At 38.0% G+C, this 12,099-nt stretch overlaps 1 protein-coding gene across 2 annotated transcripts in view; it reads left to right on the top strand.

The window, feature by feature from the left end:
* Positions 1-12,099, top strand: part of CZH10orf67 (chromosome Z C10orf67 homolog) — a 93,778-nt gene that overhangs the window by 55,752 nt on the left and 25,927 nt on the right. For both annotated transcript variants that reach the window (XM_070727219.1, XM_070727220.1), the window contains 2 exons: positions 2,720-2,791; positions 5,893-6,030. In XM_070727219.1, the coding sequence (XP_070583320.1) occupies positions 2,720-2,791; positions 5,893-6,030 (210 nt within the window). The remainder of the gene's footprint in view (positions 1-2,719; positions 2,792-5,892; positions 6,031-12,099) is intronic.

Here is a 12,099-nt window from a genome sequence, read left to right as displayed (position 1 = left end):
ATCTGCACAGCTGGGAAGGTTGGTGACCACTACATTAGATGAATTTTCTAAGAAGTCAAGGGTGGAGAAGTTACTTAATAAATTTAAGCATACGCTTTTTAAAACTTCCAACTTGGTAATAGGTGAAAGGATGTATAGGGCGTTTCTTGCTTGCTTTAAATCAGGTGTGTCCAAACCATGGCTTATGGGCCACTTGCAATCCTCGACAGGTAGTAGTGCAGCCCCACAAGATCATAAACTTTAACATTATTATTATATATACTTTAACTATACTTTATATACACGAATTATATATAAATTGATAACACAGTATTGCTTGGGTATTTATTTATTTATTTATTTATTGGGGGGAAAGAAACACAGATGACAAAGCCTTTGTCTGACAGGGGGCCTTTGAGAAGGGCCTTTCTTCCCCCTACTCCCATGCCCATCATCCCTGCCCTCTCCCTTCTCCCTCTCATGCGCTCCTCTATCCCACCCTTTCTACGATCCTGGCATTTTGCCCCAAATCCACCAGGGGCACTCCTACCAAGAGAAGGGAACATCAGGAGCTTCCCCATTGGTCTACTAGATCAGTGTTTCCCAACCTTGGCAACTTGAAGATATTTGGACTTCAACTCCCAGAATTCCCCAGCCAGCATCCGCTGGCTGGAGAATTCTGGGAGATGAAGTCCAAATATCTTCAAGTTGCCAAGGTTGGGAAACAGTGTACTAGAGGACGAACATCACAGCTGGCTTTCCAGAGGAAGCTGCGAAGAAAGTGACATCACAAACAATTGCTGCGGCAGGAGGATGCATTCGCTCTTCTTAACAGCCCAGGCATTCCAACATAATGCTGGAACTCAGACACACACATACACAGAGAGAGAGAGAGAGAGAGAGAAGAGTTATGGGTGTCTTACTCCCCACAGTATTTTTTTGAGTGAGTGAGTTATCTGTGTACCAGGTTGAAATTTCTTGGAGCATTCCAGAGTTATGCTGGAACACACACACTCACACACACATTCACACACAGAGAGGAGTGTTAGAGGTGTCTTACCCCCACAGTAATTTTTTCCAGTGGGTAAGCCATCTGTGTACCAAGCGTGATTGAAATTGTTCAGAGCATTCCAAAATTATGCTGGAATATACACAGACAGACAGATAGACAGACAGATCGCCCAAGATGATTCCTCTTCATTCAGTGCTATCCAGGCAAACCAAAAATCTAGACAGCCATCCTTTTCTCTTTGGACATAAGGGTATTTCTGAAAGTGGGATTCGGTTAAATGGCAGGAAAATGTTTTGAAGATAGAAAAGTAAGGAAAGCCATCCCTGTTGGATTTGTGGAGTCCAACAGTCATTTTGTTGAGGGAGGTTTTGATTCTCTCCTTAAGTTTATTTTGATAATTTCACTGCTGGAAGAATTTTTTTTAAAAAAAAAAAATCTGAGATATTTTAAGCCTCACCTTTAAAACCAGTACTTAAGAACAATTCAGGTTTAGAATTACTGTATGTATGAGGAAAAGAAAGGAAATGGACAAGGAAATTGATAATTTATGTTCTTTAATGTCTCAAGGAAGGATTTGTTCACATTAATGTCTTCCTGAAACTTAGTTGACTATAAAAGCATTTTTCCATCAGAGATAAATAATCTGATGGCGGTAGAGTAAGGGTGTCAAACTTGTGGCGTCATGGTGGTGTCACGTGACATATCAGGACTTTTCCCCCCTTCACTAAAGCAGACAGGGGTGTGGCCAGCGTGTAACGCATCCAGGCCACAGCCCACAAGTTTGCCAGCTGTGCAGTGGAGAATCACTGTTATCAGGTGTTGATGGGTTACTTCTGACCTATAGTAAGCACTGTTCTGCCCCAGGCCAATACTTCTGAACTGAAGAACTGGAGAATTAAAAAAGTTAATAGTCTAAGTTTCCTTTAATTTGTTAAGTTTAATATAATTTTTCAATACACATATTTCCAGACAACTTCCAAAACATCCAAAACACAACAAGGATTTAGGGGTAGTGATTTCTGACAGTCTCAAAATGGGTGAGGAGTGTGGTTGGGCAGTAGGAAAAGCAAGTAGGATGCTTGGCTGCATAGCTAGAGGTATAACAAGCAGGAAGAGGGAGATTGTGATCCCCTTATATAGAGCGCTGGTGAGACCACATTTGGAATACTGTGTTCAGTTCTGGAGACCTCACCTACAAAAAGATATTGACAAAATTGAACGGGTCCAAAGACGGGCTACAAGAATGGTGGAAGGTCTTAAGCATAAAATGTATCAGGAAAGACTTAATGAACTCAATCTGTATAGTCTGGAGGACAGAAGGAAAAGGGGGGACATGATCAAAACATTTAAATATGTTAAAGGGTTAAATAAGGTTCAGGAGGGAAGTGTTTTTAATAGGAAAGTGAACACAAGAACAAGGGGACACAATCTGAAGTTAGTTGGGGAAAAGATCAAAAGCAACGTGAGAAAATATTATTTCACTGAAAGAGTAGTAGATCCTTGGAACAAACTTCCAGCAGACGTGGTTGGTAAATCCACAGTAACTGGATTTAAACATACCTGGGATAAACATATATCCATTGTAAGATAAAATACAGGAAATAGTATAAGGGCAGACTAGATGGACCGTGAGGTCTTTTTCTGCCGTCAGTCTTCTATGTTTCTATGTTTCTATCTATTTAAAAAAAAATACTTTCGCTAAAGCTTCATAATTGTTTTTTTAATTAGTTAGGAAATGCTTATGACTTACTGAAGGCAGAACTTGACAAAGAGAAGGAAAAACTGCAAGCAAGGACTCAGGTAAGATTCTCTTCAAAAGACTTAAACTGTTAAAACTTTTTTTTGGTTTTCAATCTGCCTCCTAAGCCTGGAAAACTGATGGTTGCTATGATATCTGTACAAATGTTATGCTCAATATTTCACTCTTCAGACTTCCTGATTAACATTTCAAAAATCATGCTTCAATTTGCATATTAGCTTGACTAATTTTATGTCAGCAGGCTCTCATCATCAAATTAAATAATAATATTACTGCATATTATTTTGGGGAGATGTGTATTGCCTTTGAAAACTAGAACTTTCAAAACTGCTTGGTGTAGTGTCTATTGTGAAGAGAATATATACTAGATTTCCTCATGATATGTCAAGGCCCATGAAAGATACTATTTTGCATGTGCTTTATAGCAATAGCACTTAGACTTATATACCGCTTCACAATGCTTTATAGCCCTTTCCAAGCAGTTTACAGAGTCAGCATATTGCCTCCTACAATCTGGATCCTCATTTTATTGACCTCAGAGGTTAGAAAGCTGAGTTGGCTTTGAACTCTTCTATGATGTTTAGTGATGGATGAACCGAACCCGAACAATTCGGGTCCATACTGAATTTTGCGGTGTTCGGTATGCCGAACACGAACTCAATTTTTTTTCAAACTTCGGACAAAATTCAGGGTCGTGTTCGGCGTTCGGAGCTTTGACATCACTGGCAGGTTGCTAAGGACACCAAGGTGATCACTTCCTGGATTCCATGGAATCCAGGAAGTGATCATCTGGGCGTCCTTAGCAACCTGCCAGTGACGTCAAAGCTCCACCCCTGGAATCTCTTCGTGGGAGGGATTCCCTGTTCAGGTTCAGTTCGGCTGAAGTTTGCGTAAAATTCGTCCGAACTTGCCGAACCCGAACACCGTTGGGTTCACCCATCACTAATGATGTTATGTCTTTTCGGAGGTATTTGAAAATAAAATGAATACATAGAGAACTCTGAAATATTTTTCCCCTTTGGATACAAGAATTACTTTCACTATTTACCATTACACAAATAAAAAATAATATCTATCAGCTTTTCAGATTTTGCCACATTACCTCCAGTTCAGTATTGCTTAAAAAATTATATTCCTCATGGTACCAATTTTTTTTAAATTTCTTTTTTATTCTTCCTATCTCCTCTTAACTTATAATAACTTAGTTTCATGTTTTGCCAATGCCAACATCTCAGGGTTGGGCTTCAAAAATGTTAGAGAGGCTTTATCTTCTCAGTTGCTGGGTGAGCGTGGTCATGATAGGCATGGCCTAGACCAGAGATGGGTTTCTCCAAGTTCAGGCCGGTTCTATAGAACCAGTAGTAACTTGGCAGCCTGGGTCACTGGGCCCAGAAACAACCCAGACCTGCCACATCCCTGAGCTCGTTCTCTCAATGGCACAGTAGTTGCCGCCATCTTGGATTTTTTTTTAACTGTCTTGTTTTATTATTGTGCGCACTTGCCCACATGGCACATACCTGAGCAAACCAACAGTAAAGAAAATTGTAACCCAACCCTGGCCTAGTCAGCCTCATGCACCATGGTGGGGAAGTGTTTTTGCTCTCCCTTGGCTCTGGAGCCTTTCCTCAGGCCTCCATGATCATGAAAACAGCCTTCCCAGGCTCCAGAGGCTCCCTGGTGGCCGATAATGGGCCTGTTTCCAGTAGACCTGTTTTTCGCCCTCCTTAGTTGCTGCACAAGTCTTGCACTTACCTGCATCCAAAATGGGCCATGTGAGGACTCCTGGGAGAGGGGAGGGGAGGGGCCAGCCAGAAGTGGGATTTGGGGGTTCGCCAAGCTGTACAGAATCTTAGCTAGAGATTCTCCAGAACTCCTGCAAACCACCAGCAGTCCATCCCTGCAACATGTTTTGTTACAGCAGATTAAATGTTATATTGTTTATAAAACACATTAAAATCCAACATATCTTGGTTTACTTTTTTAAAAATTGCCAAGTAATGTGGTTGTTCAGAGTATAAAATGTTATGAAGAGCAAACCAAACTTGTTGAGTATTCACTTCCTTTTTGCAGTTACATCTGTGCCTAATTATTATTATTATTATTATTATTATTATTATTATTATTTATTTATTTATTTATTTATTTATTTTATTGGATTTGTATGCTGCCCCTCTCCGCAGACTCGGGGCGGCTAATAACAATGATAAAAACAGCATGTACAATCCAATTAATAAAACAACTAAAAACCCTTATTATAAAAACCAAACACACACAAATATACCATGCATAACTTGTAATGGCCTAGGGGGAAAGAATATCTTAACTCCCCCATGCCTGGCGATAAAGGTGGGTCTTGAGTAATTTGCGAAAGACAAGGAGGGTGAGGGCCGTTCTAATCTCTAGGGGGAGTTGATTCCAGAGGGCCGGAGCCGCCACAGAGAAGGCTCTTCCCCTGGAGCCCGTCAAACGACATTGTTTGGTCGACGGGACCCGGAGAAGGTCAACTCTGTGGGACCTTATCAGCCGCTGGGATTAGAAGGCGTAGTAGTAGAAGGCGGTTCCAGATGTATTCTGGCCCAATGCCATGTAGGGCTTTAAAGGGCTTTAAATTACAGATGATTTGTTTATTCTATTTTGTTAAGCTCAGCACTGTGTAGGTCCTTGAGCAGAAGATCAAACCTGGGAGATCCTTGTTCTTTCATTATAAATGAAAAGAGAAAAAAAGAGGACATGGATCTTTAGAGCTGTTATGATACAGAGGAATGATTGAAATTATTGTTATAATGGCCAATATGCTGCCATTTTGTTTTTAAGATTATTCTTTCCAGCGCAATGATTTTTTAAAAAGATTGCATTATAGTAAATAATGTTGGGGCAGTGCGAATCTCCAGAGGGAGTTGATTCCAGAGGGCTGGGGCCGCCACAAAGAAGGCTCTTCCCCTTGTCTGGCCAACGGGACCCGGAAAAGGCCAACTCCGTGGGACCTAACCGGTCGTTGGGATTCATGGTATAGAACATGGTTCTTTACATTAGTTAGATTGTAAATCAAGGAAAATAAACATCTCCCTTCTAGTGCTAGAGATTTCATCATCACATTTGTTTTTGCAATTGTGCTCAATTATATTTTATCTTTATTTTTAAGGAACTAAAAGAAGCTCAAGATATTCTCGCAAAATTAAAAGAAGCTGCAGATCAGATTCCGTCTCTAGCTCCGGCTCTGGCTCAAGTTCTGGCTCAGGCTCAGGCTCAGGCTCAGGCGCAGGCTCTGTCAATAGCAAAGGTAATTTAGTCTGTTGGTTGTGAATATATTTTATTTTATTGTAGTGGTAGTCCTCAACTTATGATCACAAGTAAGTTCAAAATTTCCATTGTAAGTAATTGCAGCTGTAAGTCAATATTACAACAATTTTTAGAGTGATTGTTAAGTAAATCACCTGGTCATTGAGTCATGCTGTTGTTAAGCTCAATGGGTGTTTTTTTTACCAGAAATCAGTAAAAAAAAAGGTAAATCGTGACCAAGTAATTTTAGGTAGCTATTGTTAAGTAGAAGCCGTCAAATTGTGATCAGATGATCATGGGAGTGATACATTGGCTGTAAGTCCAAGGGCAGGTTGTAAGTCTTCGGAGAGGGGCGGCATACAAATCTAATAAATTATTATTAAATTAAGTCCTTTTTTCTGAGGCCATTATGACTTTAAACAGTCAAATGGTTGTAACTCAATGACCACTTTCCATATTTAACATTTTATTTTGCAGTTTTTGAACTAAACACATTTCAGTTCCTTAGTGAAATTTAATGGAACATAGGAATGATTCGAATAGGTTACCTGAAGACACCCTATACAATATTCTGCCTAAGAATGGATGAAGGATCTTACTAAAGGAAGGCAAAAGTTTTGTCTAGCCCAGTGCTGTTTCCAGCTGTGACCGGTCAAACATTTCCACTGATAAGACATGAAGCTAACAGACTGCCTTTGTTTGCTGTTCACAAGTCTGATTAAGAACATTAAAATCAATCTAGCTAATAGCTATATCAAAGATTTTAGAAATTATTTCTCAAGGATACATAAATATTAATATATAAATATATATTCTTACATAAAAGATATAAATAAACTACCTACATAGAGGGAGAAAACAATTAGGTCAAAGAAATCCCATACTGTATAATTTGTTTTAAAACAACTATAGAAACACACAGAAGCTGTTCGCTGAGGATGAAATATGATGATTGTAGACGATGGGAAATGAAGTTTCACAAAATATGATTTGCTCCATATTTGTTTTCAGTTGCTTCTCAAAAAATTATGAGAAAATCTAAAAGTTCAGCTTACTGAAACGCTAGCAAGACTTCATAACTTTGTGCAATGCCCATATCTTAAGCAACTTTTAAAAGACCAAATATTTGCAACTGATCACTTTACTACAAAATCTTTTTTATGGTTTGTTTGTTTGTTTGTTTGTTTATTTAGTTATTATTATTTGTTTATTTATTTGTTTGTTTGTTTATTTGTTTATTTATTTATTGGATTTGTATGCTGCCCCTCTCCGAGAACTTGGGGCGGCACACAATATATATAAAAAACATAGTGGTACATCTAATCCAATAATGTAATTAAAAACCCTAAAAATCCTAAAATAATCTAAACCAATTTATGAGCACTCATTCCATAAAACACACTCAAAAACACTTGTTAATCAGGGGGAAAGATCTAATGACCCGAGGCCTGGTGACAAAGATGAGTCTTTAAACTTTTTCGGAAGGCAAGGAGGGTGGGGGCAGTGCAAAGCTCCGGGAGGGAGCTGATTTCAGAGGGATGGGCCCTCCACAGAGAAGGCTCTTCCCCTTAGGTCCTGCCAGCCGACATTATCTGGCTGACGCGACCCCGAGGAGACCAACTCTGTGGGACCTGACTGGACGCTGGGATTCGTGTGGCAGAAGGCCATCTCGGAGATAATCTGTTCCTATGCCATGTAGGGCTTTATAGATCATAACCAACACTTTAAATTGTGTCCGGTTCTTTAACATTTTTTCATGCAGCATGTTCCAATATATGGGTGTCAGTAGGTGCTTTAAATAATAAAGGATTGTTTTTGTATTCCTTCCTAAAGATATTCTTAATATGGAGTTTGATAAAACTGTTTGACTAAAGACTACTGTTATCCTACATCTTTCTCAAACTTCAAATAAAGGCACGCAGCAAGCAAGTGCTCAGAAGTTAATGTCTAAATCCATGTACAACTCACCTCCTCCTTTGATGCAGCATTGGCTGCAAGAGGAATTTGCTTTCCTTTATTAATCAAACCTATATTTGTAAAAGTGTGACATGTAGTGGGAAAGTCACACATGCTGAGATTAGCTGGACTGGAAAACAGTCTCCAAAAGAAAGGAGAGGAAATAAGATCAGTTAATTATAATGTGGTAAATAGTTTTGAAATATCTGTGATTTGTTTTCAGATAAAAGAAGTAATGTTTTATCAAGATGTTTGTGTTTGCTTCTTTTAAGAGGGTAACTCAGTAACTAATATATCAGTGTCATTATTCTGTTAAACATGCATTTCTAGTAAATCATTTTGTAGTATCAACTAAGAGTTACAATTCTAGGTTCCGACTTACGAGAAGGTACACTTTGCTTTGAATTTGACGTGGTTTAAAACCATTATGGATGGACTTTTTGAACTGAAGGATGGGAGTGGAATGCCTTGAATTGGGACTGAAAGGCATAATTTAAATTTGGATATAGAAAGAATCAGAAGTGAATTTCTTTCTATATAAAAATCATTTTTCTTTCTATATAAAAATCATTTTTCCTTGAAAGACATATTTTTTAAAGATAGGAATAATACTTGCTTCTTCCAATTCACCTTCCTCGTGTACTTCATTTTAATTCATCTTATCACAATCCTGTATTTATATATTTGGACGCCAGCTCTTCAAAGATCATTTTGAATCCCAGGAAATGACAGCATGTTTCCAGTCTTGCCATAGAAAATTCAACAAGAATAAGCTATGGGTAGAGATGAAGCAAATAATGATTCACCCTATTTGGCAAGTGTAAGGTCAAAAAGTCTGAACCCAGGATTTTCTGAGTCCCCATTGTTACAGAAAGACAAACATACACATTAGGAAACAAAGCATGAATTGGTAAAATGAAATGAAATATGCTAATCTTATGCCTCAAGGAAGGCCTTTGCACAGTTTTGTCTAGTGCAGTGTTTTCCATGCTGGCTGGGGAATTCTGGGAGTTGAAGTCCAAATATCTTCAAGTTGCCAAGGTTGGGAGACACTGGTCTAGTGTGCAAATTGCACTCCTCCTGCATGGGAGGCCTTTTGATACCTTAGTCACTTTTCATTAGGATTGTTGTAATGCATTACACATGGGGCTTCCTTAGTAGATCATCTAGAACAGCGATGGCTAACCTTTTTTGTTCTCGAGTGCCAAAAGGGTGAGCACGCATGCAATAGCGTGAGCACATGTGCCCACCCCCATAATGCAATGCCCTGCTTATGTACACAGCTCCCCTTCCGCTGACCCTCCCCCACCCCACCCCCCGCGCATGTGCACAGCTCTCACCGAAGCCTCTGGATTTCCAGTTGGGCTGTTTATCACTCTCCCCAATGTTTGTTTGTTTGTTTGTTTGTTTGTTTGTTTGTTTATTTGACTTTTATGTCGCCGGTCTCCAAAGAGTGTAAGAGTGGCTTAAAACAACAACAACAACAATAACAACATAATAATAATAATAATAATAATAATAATAATAATAATAATAATAATATGATGATGATGATGGTGATGATGATAATAATAATAATAATAATAATAATAATAATAATAATAATAATAATAATTTTAAAAAATGGTATTTCCGGCACAAGTTCCAGTGGATCACCGATGCTGTGGCACAGATGATCCACTGAAACCTGTGCCAGAACTACCATTTACCAGTGGCAAAGAACTGGTGGGAACATAAGCCCAAAAAAGTGGTCGAAAATGAGCAAGCAAAACTACTGTGGGACTTCCAACTTCAGACTGACTGAATTCTGAAGCATAACACACCAGACGTCCTGATTGTGGAGAAAAGGAAAGTATGGATCATCGACATCGCAATCCCAGGGGACAGCAGAATTGAGGAGAAGCAGCTAGAGAAATTAGTGAAATACGAAGATCTAAAAATCGAGCTGCAACGACTCTGACATAAGCCAGTGAAAGTGGTCCCAGTGGTACTTGGCACGCTGGGCACAGTGCCAAAGGATCTCAGCGGACATTTGAAAACCATCGGAATTGACAAAATCTCCATCTGTCAATTGCAAAAGGCCACTTTTGCAATTGACTGGGATCGGCAAACATAATTCGCCGCTACATCACGCAGTCCTAGGTGCTTGGGAAGCGCCCGACTGGTGATGAAATACGAAATCCAGCATAGTGATCTCGTTTGCTGTGTTGTATTGTAATAATAATAATAATTATAATTATAATAATTGTAATAATTATAATAATAATTATAATAATAATAATTATTATTATAATTATTATAATAATAATTATAATAATAATTATAATTATAATAATTATAATAATAATATAATTATAATTATAATTATAATTATAATTATTATTATAATTATAATTATAATTATAATTATAATTATAATTATAATTATAATTATAATTATTATTATAATTATTATTATAATTATAATTATAATTATAATTATAATTATAATTATAATTATAATTATAATTATAATTATAATTATAATTATAATTATAATTATTATTATTATTATAATTATTATTATTATTATTATTTATTCGACTTGTATGCCGCCCCTCTCCGAAAACTCAGGGTGGCATACAAGTCTATATATAACAATATATAACATTCTGAATCCTGAATGTTGGCCCATTATTGCCGTGGGGAGAGTGAAAACGGTCAAGAACAAGGCCAAAAATTAGTTGGTCAATAAATAGGGAAGTGCCTCACATGCATTCAGATGTGGCTCCGCGTTCCACCTGTGACACGCGTGCCACCGATTCATCATCGCTTATCTGACCAACTGCAACTGGTCCAGAATGTGACAGTATGCATAGTGGTGGGTGCTCCTAGATTTGCCCGTGCAACACTTGTTGTGTGAGCTACACCAGCTCCCATTTTCCTCCCAATTGTAATTCAAGGTGCTGATTATTACTTTGAAAGCCTTATATGGCATAGGGTCACCTTAAGGTCACTTACCTCTCCTTCAAAGTCAAATAGGATGGATACCCTTCTAGTTCCTTCTCTTAAACATTGCCCTCTTATGGGATCTGGGGAGTATATGTTTTCCACGGCACTCCTGCCCTATGGGACATCCTTCCCCCATCCTTCCCTCATAGCCTTCTGAAAAATACTTTCCCTCCCCTCCCCCAATGCAAAATACATTAAATGCAAAGATAGGGTGAGTCTGATGGACTGCACGTGAAAGTGCACTTGGTGCCAGTTTATAAGGTTGGTTTTTTAATAGATATGTTTTTAATAGATTAAGGTTTAATAGATTAATGTTGTATTGATGTTGTGTTTTGGGAGTTACCCTGAATTTGATATAAAGTGGGCAGCTAGATAAATGCTTTACACCAGCAAATAAATAAAGTGTTTTTCCCTTTTAACAAAACAATAATCCCAAAACCCACTGTCCCATCACAGCTCACACCAAGCATCTATTCCTAATTCACTTAATATGTGTAATTAAACAGGGCTTAGACAACCAGCTCTGGGATACAAAAATAGAAGCAGGCAATAAATGGCACAAAAAACATAGAGTAAACTAACTCTTTGCTGTCTTCTGTTAGCTGTCCTGATTTTTGCAGTGCACCTTTTTATGTGAGAAGGTTGGTAAACAGAATTATCTGGTTACTTTGGGCTGTAATTCAGAGGCTACTGGAAACTGTACAATGAAGTTCATGAAACAGCATAAGAGAAAATAGAATATAATTGTAGTTAAACATATACATGCTTTGTTCAATATTTGTCTGCTAACACAGATTTAGTAAAGTAGCCGGAATTATGGGTAGATACAGAAGTGGGCACCTGTCAGGATTTCAAAAGGTTCCTTATACATTATATTTGTATATATCTGAGCAGTATTTGTACAAGAAAAAATATTTCGTATTAAAAAATAAAAAGCAAAGTAAGTTTAATATGTTTTAATCAGCACAAGTTCTTGAGTTGCCTGATGCTCGCATTTGTTTAGCTGTCTTAACAGTGCAACTCAATCAGGAAACAGTTGCTGAATAGTTCTTCACAAAGGGAAACTGTTTTATTAATTGATTTATTATGTGCAATCAAATTGGTATTGACAATGACTAAATAG

This window comes from Erythrolamprus reginae, chromosome Z (genome assembly GCF_031021105.1).
Source record: "Erythrolamprus reginae isolate rEryReg1 chromosome Z, rEryReg1.hap1, whole genome shotgun sequence".
Taxonomy (NCBI): domain Eukaryota; kingdom Metazoa; phylum Chordata; class Lepidosauria; order Squamata; family Dipsadidae; genus Erythrolamprus; species Erythrolamprus reginae.
The sequence above is the reverse complement of the archived record's forward strand: the minus strand, read 5'-3'. Positions and strand labels throughout refer to the sequence as shown.